A 21,876-nucleotide genomic window follows, 5' to 3' on the forward strand; every position below is an offset into this window, starting at 1 on the left:
TGGCTCTGCCAGTTGTTCACTGAGCCAAGTACCCAACTACTCTTCGCCTCCTCCTCCCACCCTGCATTAATGGGAGGGCTGATGCCTATCTCAGAGAACTCTCAGAAAGAATCCGAGAGACAGTTATTTAGGTAAAGCACCTAGCACAGTGTCTGGCATATAATAAGCATTCAATGAATGTTATTTCCCTTTCTAAGGCACTGAAGGTTCTTATTAGAAAATCCACTTGTCTTATGTGAACAACTGTCTTAGGACAGGACAGGACAGTTTAGCACACAAGGCTGATCAGAGAACAATAACAGTGGTTCCTCTTACTTCTAGACATGACATACAGGGATACACGTGGAGGACCTGGCAGGCACTTGTGGGCCCCCTTTTCAGTTGAGAAAACGCTTTTGTAATCATTCTTCAGCTAGAATGGGAGCCCCTTGAAAACAAAAAACTCGCTTTATCTATCATTATATATGCAAGGCTCTGCTGCAAAGCGGTGGCTCTAGGTAGTGCCAATTGAATGAATGATTTCACACCAATTTTGATCCTTTTAGTCACTGACTTAGTCAACAAATATTTATTGAGCACCTACTCTATGTCAGGCACTGTACTAGCATCTGGGAACACAGACCCTATCCCTACCCCCTAGGATGCTCCATGTGATGGAAGAGACATACATGAATCAAACAAGTACACGGTAATCATTTAATTGTTGTTGCTATGTTAGAAAGAGGAAGCAGAGGGAGCCTGACATTTGACTAAGAGCTGAAAACTAGGCAGAGAACAGAGGTACCTTCCAAGCAGAGACAACAGCTTGTCAGGAGGCCCTTAGGAAGAAGAAAGGGCAAAATCCAGGTACTGAAAAGAATATGGGCAAGACAGCTCAAAGGAGATGCCCAAGCCAACAACTCAGAAGTAGTTCATTTGCCCCAGCAGAGAACGGGCTCTGAAATGATGGAGCTGCCCAGTGGGGCAGAGAGGGTAGAGAAGAGAGACTTTGCCCTTGTGAAGGGGAGTCATACAGAAGAAGGTTAGGACATGCCCCAAGAAGGAAGATGTGAACCCAGCAGGGAACCAAGAGACCCCGGTGACATTGTTACTGGCCCCAAAGGAAGGAAAAAGAGAAATCCCAGAGGTGGTCATTTTGTTAGAATTCTAACTAAGTGAAAGGCATGGGAAAATGGGGACCGAGCAGGACTTGGGGTGACAACAAGAACTAGACAAAGGAACAGAGAATGTTTACCAAAAAGAAGCTCATACACAGTAGCATCAGCAGAGGAGTGAGCTCCTCAGCACAGGCACATTCAAGCAGAGGTGACAGCAGCCAGGAAGCCAGGTGACAAGAAGATGCCTTTCTGGAGTGAAGTTGGACCAGACGGATGACTCAGAGGATCCCCTCCAGTCCCAGCACACAAGAACTCATCCCCTCCTCTTCAGAAGGCCACACATGGGAACAGAAAGGGCGTGTTCCCTCTGCCGGAGCTCTGTCCCAGATCCCCCCAGCTACCTTCCTCTCATCCTCCAGGTCCAGCTCAAATGTCACCTCCTCACAGAGGCCACCCTGAACTCCTATCCTAAAAGTGCTGTACCCTAAATCGTTCTCTGATACCCAGCCCTGTTGTAGCATCTCCAGCCACTTCTGAATTTCTTTGGGCACTTCCCCCACTAAAGCGCACCCTCCTTGAGAGCAAGATCCTCGCCCATCTTTCTCCCTGCTGCGTCCCTCACACCTAGTTCTCTCTGTGCCAGGCACATAGAAGCTATTCCTTAAGTGTTTGTTGAATGAGTAAATAAATGAAGTCCCAGCTCTGTCACTAGCTGTGTGACCTTGGGTTAGTGACCTTGCCTCTCTGAGTCTCATTTTACCATCTGTAAAATCAGTTTTAAAATATTGCAGTCATGAGGCTCAAATGAAATTCCAGACCTTGTCATTTATAAATTGCTATGCTAATGTTACTCATTCTCATCAATAATGAGAAGTTAGCTATTCAATTGCCCAAAGACGGTGTTCATGCCTCTCCAAACTAGAAGACGTTGTGAAAGCTCCTTTAGAGAAAACAGCACCTGCCCCCAAACATACGATTTTCTGACAAGAATGTTACATTTTTTATTTTACATCTCTAAAAGCATTATCTGAAGGCCTTGGATTCATTCAGCACTTCTTTAGCACACGCTGTACCAGGCACTGTGCTGGGTTGTGATAATTCATCCAGGAATAACACAGCCCCACCCTGGAGGAACCAGGAATCTGGGGCAGGCGAGTGGGGGACACTGGCAACAGAACAAGGTATGTGGCAAGCACAGAAATGGAGGAGGGGGCCCGTCCTCAGAGATCACTCATGCATCCAATGAGCATTTTCTGAGTACCAACTATGTGGTAAGCACCTCTCTAGGAGCCAGGGATGCAAGAGTGAACAAGACATGTAAGATCCCACCTCCCATGAGCAGACAATAAATAAGTAAACAAATGAGATAATTTTCAATAGAGGTAAATGTTATAAACTCAATAAAACACTAATGGGTCATGCAGAAGATGCAGGAGCCAGGCCACCTCCTGAGTTTGAAACCCCAGCTTTACTACATACTGTCCAACCTAGAGCATCTCTCTTTGCCTCCATATCCTCATCTGTATAATGGGGTGAATAACAGGTCCTACCTCACAGGGCTGTGGTGAGAATTGAATGAGTTAATTTTAGGTTCTTCAAATAGTACCCAGCACACGGCAAGCTCTATACTGCTGGCTGAGAGAGTGAATGAGGACAAGGTGAGGTGACTCAGAGCGGTGGCCAGGAAATGCCTGTTTGATGAGGACACAGGCTTGTAAAGATCTGGGGGAGATACACTCCAGGCACTGCAGGTGGGGTGCTTGAAGTAGGAATGAGTTCACATGTGATCCAGAAAGAGGAAGCTTCCAGTGGGAAGATGCCATTTAGAGCCTTGCAGGCCACAGAAGAGTATAGGATTTTAACCTCAGTAAAGGTAAGCCACTGAAGGATTTGGGGAGGTGGGGAAGAGGGTCAGGCATGCTTTGATTTAACATAATGGAGGGTCATGCTGGCCATCTCGTGGAGAATGGAGAGTGGGACAGGCAGAAAGAGAGGCAGCAAGGGTCAGTTGCGGGGAGGAACAAAGGCAAGATCTCCCATCCAAGCCCAGGGACCAGCTATTCATAACGAGACAGGACACTCCAAATCCTTCTCCATCTGGGGTGGGCAGGGAAGTCTGGATCAAAGTGTGGGAAAGATGATTCAACTCTGACAGGAGAGAGAGGCTGCAGCAGATGGCCTGTGGGCCCACAGCAAAAAAAAAAAAAAAACATATATATATATATATATATAAATCTAAGCAATTCAGCAAGAATACATCTCCCCTTATATTTTAGAATGGATTACAATTTACTGTTAATCTTAATTATACTAACATTTATTGAGTGCATATTTATGCATCCAGGGTAATGTGCTGAATTCATTTTCTCATTTAATTCTCACAAAACCCTACATATTCATTCAATGATTCAACAAATATGTACCAGGCACTGTTCTAGGTAAGACAAAGCCCCTACCCTCACATAGCTTACATTCTAAAGGGAGAGACAGAGCCTAAACAGAGAAAAAATAATAATTCAGAGAGCAATGAGAACTAAGAAGAAAACAAAGCAGAATTAGAGGGCAAGAAGGGATGGAAGGCAGAGTAGCTATTTTAGGAAAGATAGTCAGAAAAGCCCTCCTTGAGGAATTAACTCTTGAGCAGAGACATAGATGATGGGACCACACCACCCACCAGTAAATGGGGGGAAGAGTGTATCATGCAGAAAGAACAGCAAGTGCAGAGGAAATGAGCTTGATGTATTTAAGGTACAAAAACAAGACCACGGTGGCTAGAGCAGAGTGAGTAAGGAATGGCAGGATATGAAGTTGAAAGGCAAACTGGGACCAGACAGGCCACACAGGAAGATATTCATATCTCACTATTAGCACAAAATGGGAAGCTGCTAGAAGGTTGTGAACAAATTGCTTTGGTTATAACACCAAGATCAAAGGTTTGGAGCCCCATACCAGCCAGCCACCAAAACAAAAACAAAAAATACCAAATTGTTTTGACCACCATATGGAGAAGGAACCCTATAGAAGCAAGAGTGGACCCAAGGAGGAGACGAGATGGTGGCAAGAAGTGGTAGCATTCAAGATGTACTTTGAAAGCAGAATAAAGAGGACTTAGTGAAAAACTGCGTGTCATGGAAAAGGGAAAAAGAACTGCCGATGGTGACTACAAGGTTTTGCACAGAGCACAATACACTGGATATCATTAACAAAAATCAGAAAAACTGAAAGATGAGCAAACTGGGAGATAATTTATGGAAACAGTTGTTGCTAGTAACATTCTTATTTTACAAATGAATAATCAGGTTTAGAGAGGTCGAATAACCCGTCCAAATTCGCCCAACTGGTAAGTAGAATACAACCTTTCATATACACTTTTTACCTTCCTTTATTATCATCTCCAATTTACAGTCAAGGAAACTGAGGTCCAGAGATGTGAAGTCCACACAGCTAAAAAGTGGCAGAGCCTAGACATTAGATCTAATAACAGACATATTTTCAAGTAAAGGAGACAGGCTGGGAGACGGACAAGGAAACGTAAGAGGCCAGGTAGAAAGGATCTGAGATTTGCATAAAATCACGCCGTCGGGTTCTTTCAATGTTTTGAAATTCTCCAAGAAAGACTCCAGGAGAAACTCTGTAAGCACTGTTGTCTACTTCTGATTCGCCACTTCAGAATCGCAGTTGGTAACCAAAGTCCAGATTCCTGGGCTCCAGCTTAGACGAACTTGAATAACGATCTATAGAAGTGAGAACAGTCCCGGAATCTGCATTTTTTTAAAATTAGCGCTCCAGAAATCGCTGTCGTACAACTGAGTTTGAGAGCCGTGGAAGTATGGTTTGAAGCGCGGCGGGTACCCCCTAAACTAGCAGGTCACTTTACACCTCTGAGCCTCAGTTTCCGCAGCTGTCAAAGAGGAGGGCGCGACACTAAGCTCTGCCTGCGACACGCCCTCCGCGTCGCTGTGAGTCTCAAACTAGGAGCCTGGGGAAAGCAGGCGGGCAGCCACGGGCCACTGCGGGATACAGAGGGGACAGAGCGGAGCCGGCAGCCGTTCCCTCCCTCCAGCTCCCACTGCACGGCCGCCACGTCCCAATTCTGAATGCCCTCCCTGGGCGTTCCCAAATGCCAAGTGACGTGACCGCAGCCACTGCTTTCCCGTCTCAGCGCCTCGGAGGCTAATGAGTACACCTCGCACAGAGCAGTGACGCATTTCCGGGTGTACCTTCGCTTTACGGCTCGTGCGTTCTTCCGCCGAACCGCTGGCGAGCAGTTTACGACAGCGCCGGTGGTGTTTACGGCGCCGGCCGCTGCGCGCGCGTGTTACCTCCATTCCCAGTTCTTTGAAGCGTACTCGGGTTCTGCGGTCTTCGGCCCGGACAATCTTCTGTCATCCGGGCCGGCAGAGGCCGTTGCAGGTGAGCGGCGTGTTTCGTAGGGTGCCGAGGGCCTCCGGAGCCGGCTGGAGCTAGGCCTGGGCCTCGGGAGCCTCCCGGAGGAGATCTTTTCCGTGTCCCTTCCTGCGGTCCCTCTTACGCTGCTGGGCGTGGCAGGAATCCGCCTTCGGGGACCCCAGGTCGGCACACTGCGGGACGCGGGGCACGGTCTTGTGCGTGAGGTCCCTGGCACTAGGCTCCGTTCAGCGGCCACGGGTTGGGCGAATATGATTATGTCTTTTAACCCAGCTGGGCCCCGAGGTCGTCTTTCTAAAGTGATCTTGGGCGAAAGTCTCCCTGAGTTTCTGAGTGCGGCATTGAGGGAGCCGAGCTGAGCAGTGTTAGGCCCCTGCTCTGCGGATTTCACAGTTCAGAGGTTTCCTTCCCTTTTCTGTGAAATGGAAGGTTAGGATAGAGGAGGAGATTTGATCTCTGATCTGAAACCCAATCCTCCCCGCCTTGCCCGGTGTACTAGCTATAGTAGCCGCGGTAATCTACACGATGCTGTGGCCAATACAGCTGTCACTTGGTTTTAGCTGAACGTCTCCGTTTCTCCTACTGGTTCCATTCTGCTCACCTTGTATTGTGCTGAAGCCAAAGGACTGCGTCCCGCTCCCTTTCTCCAAGGAGATGATGCATGTGAAGCCTTAGGCCTGTTTCCATCTTGAACTCTGAGAGAACCAGATTTTTTTAAACAGTGTTTTGAGACATCGTTGTTGTTAGGTATGGTCTAAAATCCCAGATCTTTTCAGGCTGCTGCCCAGCTATAATGTAATGGGAAGAAAGCTAGACTTAACGGCAGACAACCCTGGAAATCAGATCTATTTGAAATGATGGGCAGATAACTGCTCGATTTGGTTGAGCTTCTTGTTTTTATCTCTAAAATAGAGGTGGGGGAAGTTAGTGGTGTTAAAGTATCTAGCAGAGTGCCTGATACATACATAGTGGGAACTCAATGAGTATTTATTTAACATGAATTGTTTTGAGATCACCACCCATTTCCTTCTGTCCTCTTCCTATAGCATAGCTTAAGCTCAGATTCAGAGGATGAAACTCCCAGGTTCAGTTCCTGTTGCTGTCACCCAAATGTCATCTCTAGGAAGCCTCAACCTCCCCATCAAGAAGCAATAAGGAGAATTTACTAAGTTCACTATACCTGGGCTTGTTGATTGCTCTCCAGCCTCCAGGAAAGATTTGTGTAATGAATTTTCCTCCAGAAATTCACCCTCTGAGCATTTCCAGAGGGTTACAATGAAAGATAAATGCGTAGGTTTTTTTATAGGAAGTGCAGGCAAACATCTATTATAAAGCGTCTGGTTTTTATTCATGTGATTGTGGATTCTGAAGCCGGACTGCCCGGATTCAAATTTTTCATCAACTAGCATTTCTACTTTGGGTGATTTCTTATTTTCTCTAAGTCTCAGTTTTCTTTTCTGGAAAATGAGGATAATACTGGCCCCTACCTCACAGCATTGTTGGAAGGATTTAATGAATTAATGCAAGGTAAGCACTAAGAATGATGCCTACTAATATTTGTAAACATTTGACTTGTGGCCACTTTTTTCCTGAGGTTTATGGTGACTTCCACAGCCTTCTGTCAGTCTTTTTACCTATCTCTGCATCCATTTGCTCTGCATACAAGATTTGCATTGATGACAGAAAGTTGGAATAACAGGAAAAGAAAGTCAAATTTCAGGATAAATTTAAAAATCCTTTTTTTCTTAGTACTCTATGTGCATAAGTGTATTTTTGTGTAGCATTTTACAGAGAAAGCGTTTTCATGTGTGTTAACAGGATTTCCACAACAATCCTATAATATAAATAAAATAAGGATCTTATTATTTTACAGATGAAAAGACTAAGGCTTAGGGAAGTTAAGTATTAGGCCGTGGTGAAGATGTTTCTGAGAATCAGAATGTGGTTATTATTACACTTGAAAAAATGTTACTACATTTCATCAAATCTGTGAGACACCACTGAATTTAAGAAACACCATTATTTTATGTAACACCAAGAAAGAAAAACTACCAATTAAGATATGACACCCCATCAAGCATAAGGTGCAGCCTCATTTCAAAGATATTACAGTGAAAAAAGAGGGTGTCACAGAATTAATGAAATATGGAATGTTGGCAGTATCCTGAGTTTTAAGTATTCACAGTATCATTTACAAGAAGACATTAAGTTAGCTCAACAGTTGAGAGTTTTGTGTGTTGCTTTTTGAATTTTATTTATGTCTTTGCTTACCTCTTATGCAGGGCTTTTTGTATTTTGAGGCCTTTATGCAACTACTCACATTATTTATATTTTTAAGGTTTTAGAAGATGGCAAAGTTCTTGACACCCGTGATCCAGGACAACCCCTCAGGCTGGGGTCCCTGTGCGGTTCCCGAGCAGTTTCGTGATATGCCCTACCAGCCCTTCAGCAAAGGAGACCGCCTAGGGAAGGTACTTGCCTATCAGCAGGAGTCTAAATCTTTTAAGCTGTGGCTGCTTCTTTCCACAGTCCCTGTTCAGTTTTATTCTCTCAAAAGTGTAACTCCCGTGTTCCTTGTAGGGATACCAGCTGAGAAAGGTTGTAACCTCTGTAAGTAGTGCTAGGAGAGCTGAGCACTTACAAAGGCATTGAGAGCCAGTTCTTCTGATGCTTTCCCACGCTGTGTCCTCTCACTTTCAGGGGTTTCTGGGTCAGCAGAAACTACCTGGTTGACCTGTGTGTTCTCTGTCTTTCCTTGTTACTCTTAATAGGTTGCAGACTGGACAGGTGCCACATACCAAGATAAGAGGTACACAAGTAAGTGCTACTTTTTCTAGCATCCTCCATCTGAAAGCTTTCAAGGAAGGGAAGGAAATGCTAATGATAATTCATAGTTTTTAGGGGGGTATTCTGGACTATGGACATTAACCACATATTTGGAAATAGCTCCAAAACTTTCATTAAAGAGGTCTGCCCCAATAATAGTGGGGGTTTTCCCCCAATTATGGGGAAACCACAGACCCTTTTAAAAATTTGTTGAACATATTGCCATTTTTCTTGCCATTCCTTAGGATTTACTGAACCTCTGAAGCCAATCAGTGGACTGCAGTTTTAAAACTGGTTTTAAGATTTTGGTACAGTAAAAAGACTTTCTATGTGCCAGTTGAGATAGTTGGAAGTGGCTGCCTAGAGTTCTAAGTAAAGATATCTGAGGCTGAGGCTGGCAGGAAAGTATGTCATGATCCATTAGACATGTCTCCCTTGGGCACCAGATGATGGAAATGGTGGTGTGCGTGCCCCATGTTTACCTGTCCTGTTAGATTAAACCTTAAGTCGGATTCTTAGACTATATGACAGAGAGTGAAATGGGTTACCTTGGGTTCCTCAGACTTGTCTTGACTTAGAAGGTTCTTTAGACCAGAGCTTTTCAAACGTGAACGTGCATATGAATCACCTGGGGATCTTGTCAAAATGCCAATTCTGCTTTAGTAGGTCTGGGGTGGGCCTGTGAGTCTGCATGTCTTACAAACCCCGGCTAATGTTATAGGTCCTGAGACCACACTTCAAACAGAAAGCCTTTAGGTTAGCATGTATTTGTAAAGTCTGTAGATAGTTATTACACACTGTCACCTTTGCCTCCAGATAAGTACTCCTCTCAATTTGGTGGTGGAAGTCAGTATGCTTATTTCCATGAGGAGGATGAAACTAGCTTCCAGCTGGTGGACACAGCACGGACACAGAAGACTGCCTACCAGCGGAATCGGATGAGATTTGCACAGGTGGGCCAAGAGCCAGCAACCTGGGGCTGTTACTGTTGGCTGTCACCTGCTGCTAAAAATGCTACCTTATGAATACTAGTGAGAGAGGAAAGCATGTTGTCATAGGTCTTCTAGTGAATCCCAAGTCGCTGTTCAGTGACAAAAGTAAAGTAAACTTGTACTAGGTTCAGGGATGCATTTCAATACTTTAGATTTCTGTCTACCAGTAGCTAGACATCTTGCTAAGAAAGGATGTTAGTGCTGGATAAAAAGGTGCACCTCTGCCTCTGGCCCCACTTAATTGCTGTATGCAGAGTTTATTAAGTAGATGATCTGGTCAGGCTACACCTTAACATAAAGGCAAACTCAGCAACTCTAATAAGACCCAATAAACCTACTTCAATGAAAAATATGTTGTGGGAATATAAATCTAAGCTAATTCCAAGTATTTACCCCACTAAGGCCCCCAGACTGTTGAAGTTGTAGAGTAATAGCACACAGCAAAGTGTGAAACTTGGGATTTTGCATTCTAAATTTACTCTAAAGACCTCCCATTAGCCCTGCCTCTTGTAAGCTACATCTGCAAGATTTTGACATGGATGTTTTTCCTGACTCCCAGCGGAACCTCCGCAGAGACAAAGATCGACGGAACATGTTACAGTTCAACCTACAGACGCTGCCCAAAAGTGCCAAGCAGAAAGAGAGGTGAGATTGCCATCCTCCAGAACAAGGTATCCTTTCTGGACTGGCCCTACTCAGAAACCATAGGGCCAAAGCAGGAGGATGGTTGTGTTCCCCACCACTGAAAAAAAAAAAAGAAAGAAAAACTTCCTAACACCATTTAAGCCACCTTTTAGTCTGTCATTCTCCAAGGAAACTCACTCGTGGACATGCACACTGAAGAGAAACAAAGGCAGATATAAGAAAACAGTCTGGAGCTTGCCTGGGCTCAGTTCTGCTGTGGCACAATTCCAAGAAGCCCCCTTAATTCTGTGTCCCATGAGGTCCCTGGCGTCGTGTAGTGCAGCAGCCACTATGCACTAGACAGTCACTATGATGGAGTGAAATATACCTGCTTGGTATTTGGGAGCAGTTTGCCGCCTCTAGCATCTCCAGTGTGTATCCATGTGGTCTGTTCCTTTCTATAAGACCCTGTTTTCTGTAGTTCAGAGAAGTAGTGATGATGTTGAGGTTTACCTGAAGAGTATGGCAGCTTCAGCCCTTTGAAGAAGCTCCTGACTTAAAGATCTGCACTGAGATCACAATACTCTGTCTTTTCAGAGAACGCATACGACTGCAGAAAAAATTCCAGAAGCAATTTGGAGTAAGGCAGAAATGGGACCAAAAATCACAGGTAGTGTATCCATTCCAGAATTCTGTCTGGGAATTCAGGTTTGTTTGTTTGTTTTTATAACAGCTTTATTGAGATATAATTCACCTACCATACAATGTGGTAGTTTTTAGTCTATTCAAAGATGTACAACCATTCCTACACTCAATTTCAGGCCATTTTCATCACCCTAAAAAGAAACACTATACCCTTTAGCAGTTACTCCCTACTCCCCCAGGCCTAGGCAACCACTAATCTATTTTCTGTCTCTGTATTTCCTGTTCTGGACATTTCACATAAATGGAGTCATATCATATGCGATCTTTTGTGACTGGCTACTTTTATGTAGCAAGGTTCATCTATGGTGTAGCATGTATCAGTACTTCATTCCTTTTTATTGCCAGATAATATCCTTTGTATGGATACTCCTTTTTTATTGCCAGATAATATCCTTTGTATGGATATACCACATTTTGTTTAGCCGTTCACCAGTTGATGGGTATTTGTGTTTCCACTTTTTGGCTGTTATGAATAATGCCACTCTGAATGTTCATGTGTAATGTTGGTATGGGCATGTGAGAATAGTAGACGTGTAAGCAAAAGTGAAGTTACAGGCAAGATGGATGGTCTCAATAGCCCAAAATTTATTTGGAACTTTCACTTTTGGTATTCTTTTCATGGCTGCACAATAAATTTCTTTTTCTTTTTCTTTTTTTTTTTTTTTATAAAGATGATTGGTAAGGGGATCTTAACCTTTGACCTCTTGTCAGCACCATGCTCTCCCAAGTGAGCCAACGGGTCATCCCTATATAGGGATCCGAACCCGTGGCCTTGGTGTTATCAGCACCACACTCTCCCAAGTGAGCCACAGGCTGGCCCTACAATAAATTTCTTTGTTTGGCTTTCCTCATTCCTAAGGTTGACAGTTTGAAATATGCAGGTGTTTGATTGAGAATGAGACATTTTCTTTAATCATGATATTTGTACCATCTCTTTTTTTTTTTAATCAACTTTATTAGGTATAAACCTTTGTGTCCACTACCATAATCAGATTAAAAAAATTTCCATCTTCCCAGAAAATTTCCTCATGCCCCTATGCTGGCAGTCTCCACCCTCTTCCTAGGCAGCAATTGATCTGATATGTATTACAGTAGATTAGTTTTGTCTATTCCAGAATTTCGTATAAATGGAATCTTATAGTACATACTCTTTGTATCTGGCTTTTGTTCAGCACAGTGATTTTGAAATTCATTCATTGTTGTACGTATCAGTGGTTTGTTCCTTTTTATTGCTGAGTAATACACCATTGTTCAAATATGCTGTAATTTATCTCTTTACCTGCTGGTGGACATTTTGGTTGTTTCCATTTTTGAGTTATGAATAAAGGCATTTTTTTTTTTTTTTTTTTTTAAAGATGACCGGTAAGGGGATCTTAACCCTTGACTTGGTATTGTCAGCACCACACTCAGCCAGTGAGCGAACGGGCCATCCGTATATGGGATCCGAACCCGGGGCCTTGGTGTTATCAGTACCGCACTCTCCCGAGTGAGCCACGGGCCGGCCCAATAAAGGCATTTTTAATTTGTGTATTTTTTAAAAAGTGAAATTAAAATTAATGGAAGTTACATTTTGCCGGATATGATGCTTGCTGTACCAAGAACAAATAGTTAATAATCCGAGAGAAATACAAAGGAGTTGCCTACCTGTTCCCTAGATGACATCATTCCCTTGGAGTGGAATCCAGTTTGTTTTTGAACTCTTGATCCCTTCATTCCTTTTTCAGATTATAAACTCCTAGGAGTCAGATTCTATCTTGGAAAACAGCCAGCACTATATTTATTAAATAACAACGCTTCCCATTGTTAACTTGTTTTCTGCATAAGTTTTGCTTGGGCTGTAATTTTTTTCTCCCAATGCTTTTCTGCTACAGAAACCCCGAGACTCTTCAGTTGAAGTGCGTAGTGACTGGGAAGTGAAAGAGGAGATGGACTTTCCTCAGTTGATGAAGATGCGCTACTTGGAAGTATCAGAGCCACAGGACATGTGAGTAGCATCTTTTACTGCTTTCTGCCACATTCTTATGATGGATATTTTCTTAAACTCTGTTATTATCAAAAGGATTTGAATCCACTTATTCAAAAGACATTGCATAAGACCAAGGGAAAAGCAGAAAGACGTTTACTGATATTAAACTTGAGATGTCTTTCAACTTCCTAGCATCATAAGCAAAGGTGAAAAAAAAAATTTTTATATAGCTCTTTGGGCAGAGAGAGAAAAGGAATAAAGCAGAAAGAAATTTGCTGATATTAAGTTCCAGGTTTCTCTCAGCTCTCTGGCATCCTAAGCAGAAGAGCAATAAGATTATCTCACAATCTTTTGGCGGAAAGAGAAACACAGTAGTGCTGGCCAGTTAGCTCAGCTGTTTAGAGCGCAGCAAGGTCGAGGGTTTGGTTCCCCATACTGGCCAGCCTCCAAAAAATATATATATATATATATAAAAAGAAAGAAAGAAAGAGAAACACAGTAGTTCTTTAGGAGAATCTTTGCTTCTCCTGACATTTCAAAAAGCTCTTTACCTCAAAGGGCAGGTAGATGGACTAAGTTAGTGGGGAATCAGAGTACCAGACCAGAAGACAGCCCACCTGGGTGCCTCCATGACTAGTTATCTCCTGTCCTGGCTTTGGTCTCCTGTCTTTAAAATGGGGAGGCTCGGTGAATCAGTTGTTGGCTGTGTTCTGTGGGGCTACATCAGGAGCTAAGAGGACAGGAGACTGAGCAAACACTCAGAATTCGTCTCGCCTGTTCTGGTCAGAGAGACTTTTCCATCTCTTTTATATGTTAGACATCTGGTTAAGACTTGTGATTCCATGGCTTAAAAGGAAAAAAATGGGGGTGTCTTCTCCTTCACTTTGCATGTCTTGCCTGCTCTTCCTTCAGTGAGTGTTGTGGGGCCCTAGAATACTACGATAAAGCCTTTGACCGCATCACCACGAGAAGCGAGAAGCCACTGCGGAGCATCAAGCGCATCTTCCATACTGTCACCACCACAGATGACCCTGTCATCCGAAAGGTGTGCCCCCTTCTGCCCCTTCCCACCCGCTCAGAGTCCTGCCAGCTTCCACAGCTGGGGCCTCAGAAAGAACAGAGGACATGGGAATACATATGTATAGTTTGGATCCTTAGATAAGAATCTTCAGAATTGGACTAAACACTTAAATAAAAATAAAGGCAGTTTGCTGGGTAGATGGTAGATGTTGGTATTAAGCAGAGCTGACTCTAATCCTAGCTGTGCCATGCTTCCTAGCTTCACCTCTCTGGAGCCTTAGTTTTCTCATCTGCGAAAGGGAGTAAATGCCACTGGGGCAAGGGTGAAAGCACCATGATGCACTTGGCTGGAATTTAGTGAGTGCTTAGGTGGCTGCAGTTCCACCATAGCCGGGGCAGTGACTGCCACCAGAAGCTCTGCTCGCTGGTTGATTTGCCGCAGCCTCCGCAGGCAACTAGGAGAGGCATGGGTATCTGAAAGGAGTACTTATTCCTGTGGATTTAGGTGGCAAACAAAGGAATTCTTTGCTGTTCATGCGAATGGGCAGTTCCACCTAAGAGTGTACTCAGATCTTTCTCCTTCATTCTCTTTGCAGCTGGCAAAAACTCAGGGGAATGTGTTTGCCACCGATGCCATTCTGGCCACACTGATGAGCTGTACCCGCTCAGTGTACTCCTGGGACATTGTCGTCCAGAGGGTCGGGTCCAAGCTCTTCTTTGACAAGAGGGACAACTCTGACTTTGGTAAGAACCCTGTCTGGGGAAGAACTCAAAGGCATTGGGTATTTTTGTTGGCTCAGAACGATTCTCTGGTACTAGAGAAGGATAGAAAATAGTCCATCTTCCCTGAGGGCATTGTCAGTGATGTCTGAATCCCTCCCGTGCTCCTGAGACATGGACACAGGATTGTCACTGCAGTACCTCCTTGGGACATCAGCTTTCTTAGTCCTCACAGCACCCTAATGGGATGCTTCCAGATGTTGCTTACTTGAATAGCACTTTCCTGACTTCTGCTCTTGTACCATCTTTAATGTTTACCTTTTTTTTTTTTTTTTTTTTGGTGCTTCAAAGTATTTGTAAAGGAAGAAATACATATGCATATATTTTATGCCATAAACATAAGTATATATACACAGACCATAAATGAAAGCCAGGCCACTCAAAAAACAATAGCAATGAAAACAACACAATATAATTATATTCTGAGGCTGAGACTCGAGGCCTTCTCTTTGTTAAGAAGCTAACAAAATGAAACATACTCTTGAGGAATCAAAAAAGATTGAAAAGGGACAATTTTCTTGCTGTGTGATTAAATTTAATGTTAAGTATCTAAAGTTATCCAGGAGCACCTGCTCCCCTCCCCCACCCCATGTGTCCCACACTTGGGAGACTCATGTTAATAGATGACGGTTCACTGAGGAAAGGGCCTCTGTCACTTGGATTTCCACATCTCCCCGTGGTGCTGTTGTGCACATTGTTGGTAACTCTGTTGCATGCATGTGTGACCATGCCACCACTTTTGCAGACCTCCTGACAGTGAGTGAGACAGCCAATGAGCCTCCTCAAGATGAAGGTAATTCCTTCAATTCGCCCCGCAACCTGGCCATGGAGGCAACCTACATCAACCACAACTTCTCCCAGCAGTGCTTGAGAATGGTGAGGAGACGAGACTGCCTGGCATTGACGGATGTTTATTTAGTCAGCTACTGTTTATTGAGCATTTGCTTTGGGTAGGCTTGGGGTTGTGGGGTTGAACCCAACAGGTACAGTCCCTCCCTGTAGCAAAGGAGTTAGGAGCTTGGGCTCTGAGGTCAGACTGTCTGACTTTGAACCATCGATTCACCACTTAATAGCTTTGTGGTCTCAGGGTTTCTTTTGGGTTTTTTTTCTTTTTCTTTCTTTCTCAAAATTAATTTATTTTAATTGGCACATGGTAATTATACATGCTTATGGGTACAACATGATGTTTTGATACATATATATATGTTGTTTAATAATCAAGTCAGGGTAGTTAACATTAGTCACCTCATGCATTTATCATTTCTTTTTTTTTTTTTTTTTTTTTTTAAAAGATGACCGGTAAGGGGATCTTAACCCTTGACTTGGTGTTGTGAGCACCACGCTCAGCCAGTGAGCAAACCGGCCATCCGTATATGGGATCCGAACCCGGGGCCTTGGTGTTATCAGCACCGTACTCTCCCGAGTGAGCCACGGGCCGGCCCATGCATTTATCATTTCTTTGTGGCAAAAATATTCAAAAGCCTCTCCTCCAGCTATTACGTGATATACAGAACATAATGTTAACCACAGTCACCCCGCTTTCTTCCTGTCTAATTGTAACTTTGTGCCCACCTGCCAACCTCTCCCTGTTTTCCCTTCCCCCATCCCCTTCCCAGTCTCTGGTAACCAGTGTTCTACTCTCTGTGGGGCATGTCTCTTCTCTGTAAAATTAGAATACTAGTAATCTTGTCTTACTTGGACACATGATTCCTTCAGTTATTTAACAAATACACTGTTGTGTACAAATACATTGTCGGAGGTACTTGGTATACAGCAGTGAACAGAACATAGTTCCTGCCCTTGGGGAGCTTCCTTACAGTGGACAAAGAAAATGAACACTAAATCAATTTATATTCTGTCAAATGGTGATGTGCACTGAAGCAAAAAACGAAGCAGAGTAGGGGCGTGGCTGCTCATTAACTGTTGTAATTCACTGGGTGCTAACAGTCGAGGGTGAAGTAGGCATAAAACCCACAGGAGATCAGAGCCCCTCCTGGGTCCCAGGGACCCGGCCAGGGCTATACCTCAGCAGAGGTGCTGAGTCTGGCTGATTGCCTTGCAACAAGGTTAGGACTGTCTCGAGACACCTTTGTCATTTTTGCAGGGGAAGGAAAGATACAACTTCCCCAACCCAAACCCATTTGTAGAGGATGACATGGACAAGAATGAAATTGCCTCTGTTGCTTACCGGTACGTCACTTCTCTGGTGAGGCGCTGTGAGTAGATTGGAGCACAGACTGTTTTGCTTTGGGGTGATACATCTGAAATACAGATCTCAAGTGACCATGTGGGTTTCTTCATTGCAGTTATCGCAGGTGGAAACTTGGAGATGACATTGACCTTATTGTCCGCTGTGAGCATGATGGTGTCATGACTGGAGCCAACGGGGAAGTGTCCTTCATCAACATCAAGACACTCAACGAGTGGGACTCCAGGGTGAGACATCACCTTTTGCACTCTGTTCTTGTGACACCACGTCTTTATTTGCTACAGTGCACGTTGTCGCAGGCTGCCTGTATGGGCTATTTCCTCTCCCCATCATTACTGATAGTTTTGTTGTTGTGTTTTTGTTTTGTTTTGTTCTTATGAGTGTTTTCTTCCACTTAGTTCCTCAGATTGAGAGAGAGAGAGAGAGAGTGTGTGTGTGTATAGAACTATGTTAAGTTTCAAGAATTTTTCTGCTTATTTTGTACATAGGAACCAGTAACTCCCTTCTGGTACTTTCTTCCTCTCTGTCCCATTCTGACCTGTTGGCTTCTGCTCTCTGTGAGCATCTGATTTTAATGTCTTATTATTTGGACTGGCAGTTTTCCTGTAAGCCCAGCAGCTCTTCTTTTTTGACCTCTTTTTTCATTTACTACAGCCACTCCTTCAACTTTGTGATTCCTTTTTTCCAACTTCTTCACTTAATGACTTCAGAGACTCTAAAATCTAGCTGAGAATTGACTCTTAAGAAGCATCTTGAAAGGAGTGTGCTCATTCATTTGTCCTCTTTGCTTCCTCCCTCATGCTGGTGGTCCGTGATTGTTGGGCTATTACTCTTTCTCAAACACAGCTTGTGTGCCATGCCTGAATTGAAGTGGGTGGCCATGTTCCTGGGAGCAGCTGTATAGAATAGAGGATACTTGGTGGGAAGGACAGCTCAGAGGCCAGGCCTGTGTTGACCAAGTCTTGTGAGATGTGTTCCAAAGGCTCATTCCCTCCTCCTGCCTTAACTCCCATCAGGTGCTGAAAGAGCACACTGAAAGGTTTGCTGGGACCTTGGCCCTGGGGCCAGTGGCCTTTTCTTGGACTTTCCACCTTGAGTTCCCTGTAGCATTTGGCATCATTGCATCTATGTCACTTTGTCCTCAGTGTTTCTATGTTGCTCTAATCTCAGGCATTTCTCCCCTCGTTTTTGAGTCCCAGTAGAGCCTTCTCTTAGGGTCAGTCTCCTACACAGCTCTCTTTGCCGTAAGTACTTCTTTATACAGCCTTGTAATAGTTTTCTTCTGCTCCATACAAATTAACAGAAATTTAGTGGCTTAAAGTAGTGTTCATAGTTTTGTAGGTCAGAAGTTCAGCACAGTGTGGCTTATTTCTCTGTTCAGGATATCACAGGCTGAAATCAAAGTGTTAGTAGAACTGAATTCTCATCTGGAGGTTCTGGAAAAAAATACATTTCCAAGCTCATTCTCTGTTGGCAGACATCAGTTCCTTGCACTTGCACAATTGTGGTCCTCATTCCCTTGCCGGCTGTCAGCTGGGGGCCTCTCTCAGCTCCTACAGGCCACCCACATTGCTTGCCACGTGTGCCCTCTCCAAGCCAGCAACAGCACATCAGATCCTTCTCGTGCTTCACATCTCTGACTTCCACTGTCTCTGACCTCTGCACCCAGATTTAAGAGACTCATATAGTTATGGGAGGCCCATTCATATAGTCTCCCTACGTTAAGGTTAATATCTGCATCATCCCTTTTGACATATAAGGTAGCATTACCATGGGGTGATAGTTCATCTTAGTCACAGGTTGTCCCCACAGACAAGGGAAGGAAATTTGGCAAAGGCAAGGGTCATTGGAGGTCATCTTAGAATTCTGCTTCCCCAAGCCTCAACCATGAACTCTGTAAAAATGACTCCTCAAATCTACTCTGACTTGCCTCCTGTTGTTTTTCTGCTAACACACCTTCCCCTTCCGGTGTCCTCATTCTTGTCATTGTCTCTGGCTTGGCTGTCCAGCTGTGAACATCTCTCAGTCCTCCTTTGCACTCTTCTGTGTTCCTCTCAGGTATGCTCTGTCCTCTTACTCAGTTCTTGGTTGTTTTGGGGATTTTTTTTCCGTTCAGTTCTTGATTTGGAATCTCCTAAACATCACCCTAGCTTAGGACTCTATTCATCGTGCCTGTTATTTTGCATTTCTCTCCTAACTGACCTCTGTATTTGTCATCCCCCTCATCCCCAAATTCACTTTGTCTCTGCCAATTAATTTTCCAAAACACTGCTTCTATCATGCCAGGTTACCTTTGACCCGTCACTTCACTCTGGGTCCACCTTCTCACATCTGTAAAGGAGGTGGTTGGAGAAGATGCACTCTCTGGGGTTCCTTTCTGCTGGGGTGGGTGGGTGGGTGTGTGTGTGCGTGAGTGTGTGTGGTTGTGTGCATGCATGCGTGTGTGTGTGTGTGTGTGTGCGTGAGTGTGTGTGGTTGTGTGCGTGCATGCGTGCGTGGGTGGGTGGGTGGGTGTGTGCGTGAGTGCGTGCGTGCCTGGGTGTGCGTGTGTGCGTGTGGGAGGCATGTGCATGGGTGTGTGTGTGTAAAACATCAGACTCTGAGCTCTTCACTCTCTACAGGCCTCTGCTCTCCCCCCCGCCCCCCAGGCTGACTCAGCCTGTCTTTCCCACTCTGCCTCTCAGATCAGGACCTTCTGTCACCACCTGCAACTTGTGCCAATATTCCCCACTTTGTTAACCATGAAGCCCATCTTACCACATAACACATAGTAAACACTTGCCTCTGCCATTTATATGGCACTTATTTTTAACCTATGTGTTAGATGAACTCTTAGAAGAGACGAATCATAATTTGTTGAGTACCTGCTGTGTGGCAGGCTATGTAAAGACAAGGGACTATGTCTTTGTCCCATAAATGATGTCTTTCCTCTGATGTAGTGTGTACTTACCCACTTCCTAGTCAAGCAGACTAGGGAGTTCCCGCTCTAGCAGAGGAGGTCCCAGAGCCTTGGGCAGTGGGAGCCTGCCTTTGCGCCTATAACTGGGGCTTTCCTTCTGCAGCACTGTAATGGCGTTGACTGGCGTCAGAAGCTGGACTCTCAGCGAGGGGCTGTCATTGCCACCGAGCTGAAGAACAACAGCTACAAGTTGGCCCGATGGACCTGCTGTGCTCTGCTGGCCGGGTCCGAGTACCTCAAGCTTGGGTGAGAGTCCTGTCCAGGAGCTGTGAACTGATCTTCTCAATGGAGGGGTCTGGGTAGGGAGGTGAAGGTTTGACTTTTAATTTTTCCCTTGGAAAAAGCCGTGGACCGGGTGTCACCATTTAATTGGCATTGGTCCCAAGTGTTGCTCTCTCTCTGTGCTGCCCTGCTCCAACCACTAATATCCCTTCCTCCCCACTAGTTACGTGTCTCGGTACCATGTGAAAGACTCTTCGCGCCACGTCATCCTGGGCACCCAACAGTTCAAGCCCAATGAGTTTGCCAGCCAGATCAACCTGAGTGTAGAGAACGCCTGGGGCATTCTGCGCTGTGTCATTGACATCTGCATGAAACTGGAAGAAGGCAAATACCTCATCCTCAAGGACCCCAACAAGCAGGTCATCCGCGTCTACAGCCTGCCCGATGGCACCTTCAGCTCTGATGAAGACGATGAGGATGAGGAGGAAGAGGAAGAAGAAGAAGAAGGTGTGTAGCCAGCCTCTCTTTCTAGAGTGATCTGCGGGCTGGCAAGGGAGCAAGCTCTATACCTACTGTCATCTTTATCCTTGGTAAAACTTTTTGAGAGTTCCCTGAGATGTAAGGTTGGAGAAGCCATTCACTGGCTCCAAGATCTTCTTCCAGAGCCTTTAGATCACATGAAGGGCTTGGAGAGGAGAGTGGTCTTTTAGAGAAGTGTCTAGATTGAGGCCAAAGAATCTGGAGAAGGACAGTGAAAGTCCCTGGGGGTAGCCCGTGGTGCTCCGGGATAATTGCACAACCTGAGAGCTGTCTCTCCTGCTCTGCCAGCGGGTCGCTGAAGGAACTGTCAGCCCTCTGAGGATCTGAAAGGCTTAACTTTGGAGTGGAGGTGTTGAAAACTCCTAAGCAGTTCACCAGAGGTTCAGAAACGACAGTAGACATCACATCACACAATATGACTCATTTCTTTTCACATTTTTTGTCTTTCAGAGGAAGAAACTTAATCCAGACAGCGATGTGGAGCTGGAGTTTGTAATTCCACCGAGCCTAGGAGGGCCTCTGATGCTTAGTGGAATGTTTGACTCTTGCTGTCTGACATTTGACAGAAGGAATAAAGTTCAAGTCTGTTTAGTGTCTTTCCTTCATCATATGCTTCCATTAATGGTTTATGGCCCCTTTCTTCTCCAAGTAGCCCTGGGAGAGGGAGGATGAGATTCAGCAGTTTCTGTCTAGAGTTCATAATCTGAGTTCCCTCATTTGATCCTGAGAATTTGTTAGCCTTACATGCCTGTTAGAGGGTGGAATGCCCAAGATATTTTTGTTCTTGGAACCCCCTGAAGTTGTCCTTTCATGGGTCGTGCTGTCAGTTGTGAGGTACCTTATGGAGGTCCTCATAATAAGGCCATTTCCACAAGCATGAGCGCCTGCTGGCTGTGTGCAGGACGCAGCTGTTCCCTGAACTCACTGTCTGCGAGAAGTGTCTGGACACAGATCACTAGTAAAAAGCCAAGTGGGGCCTGGTTGAGGTGGGCTGCTCATAAAGAAGACTACCTTAGAAGATTTTGGTTGATGTTCTACTAGGTGGTGATTGTAATGATTTGTAAATTGTCTTCAAGCTTGGCTTGGACTGGTGACAATCCCATGGCGGCACCCACAAAGCAGTGTGTCATGTGTGATGTTCAGGATTTGTAAACTAGTTTTATAAGTGGATACTATTCAGTTCTGGACACTTTATGAAGTAATTACCCTGCCAGGTATTACACTAAGCTTTCTAAAAATATCTCATCTGAGCCTCCTACAGCACTATAATGCCAGTGGAAACAATACCATTTGATAAGAAACAGGCTTGGCTTTTGAGTAGCATTCCTAAAGTTACAATTTTAATGAAAATAATTAAGCCTCAGAAAGCAAGGAAAAAACCTATTGAAATTTGTCAGAGGTACTGGAAAGAGCAGAAAATGTGCTTGGGGAGTTTTTAATGTAGATAGACTTAGATAACACATTAAAGTGCTGTGACAAGCGCCATGGGGTTTTAAGGTTGGACCAGTAGTCACCAAATTGCCTCTTGC

General features: G+C 44.6%; 1 protein-coding gene across 1 annotated transcript; it reads left to right on the forward strand.

Annotated features, from left to right (window-relative positions):
* Window positions 1-5,380: 5,380 nt before the first annotated feature.
* Window positions 5,381-20,952, forward strand: EIF3D (eukaryotic translation initiation factor 3 subunit D). Its single transcript, XM_063075206.1, has 15 exons — window positions 5,381-5,510; window positions 7,843-7,975; window positions 8,276-8,321; window positions 9,147-9,283; window positions 9,882-9,967; window positions 10,544-10,616; window positions 12,523-12,635; window positions 13,530-13,662; window positions 14,234-14,381; window positions 15,163-15,293; window positions 16,522-16,607; window positions 16,724-16,853; window positions 19,689-19,831; window positions 20,031-20,314; window positions 20,798-20,952. The coding sequence occupies exons 2-15, from the start codon at window positions 7,853-7,855 to the stop codon at window positions 20,809-20,811; spliced, it is 1,647 nt and encodes a 548-aa protein (XP_062931276.1). The 5' UTR covers window positions 5,381-5,510; window positions 7,843-7,852; the 3' UTR covers window positions 20,812-20,952.
* The last annotated feature ends 924 nt before the right edge of the window (window positions 20,953-21,876 follow it).

The sequence above is a fragment of the Cynocephalus volans genome, chromosome 12 (assembly GCF_027409185.1).
Source record: "Cynocephalus volans isolate mCynVol1 chromosome 12, mCynVol1.pri, whole genome shotgun sequence".
NCBI classification, from domain to species: domain Eukaryota; kingdom Metazoa; phylum Chordata; class Mammalia; order Dermoptera; family Cynocephalidae; genus Cynocephalus; species Cynocephalus volans.

Excerpts from the sequence above, each read along its gene's own strand:
- EIF3D (XM_063075206.1), top strand. The coding sequence starts at position 7,853 with ATGGCAAAGTTCTTGACACCCGTGATCCAGGACAACCCCTCAGGCTGG. Across the intron at positions 9,284-9,881 it reads ATCGGATGAGATTTGCACAG|CGGAACCTCCGCAGAGACAA; the intron begins GTGGGCCAAGAG and ends CCTGACTCCCAG. Across the intron at positions 12,636-13,529 it reads GTATCAGAGCCACAGGACAT|TGAGTGTTGTGGGGCCCTAG; the intron begins GTGAGTAGCATC and ends CTCTTCCTTCAG.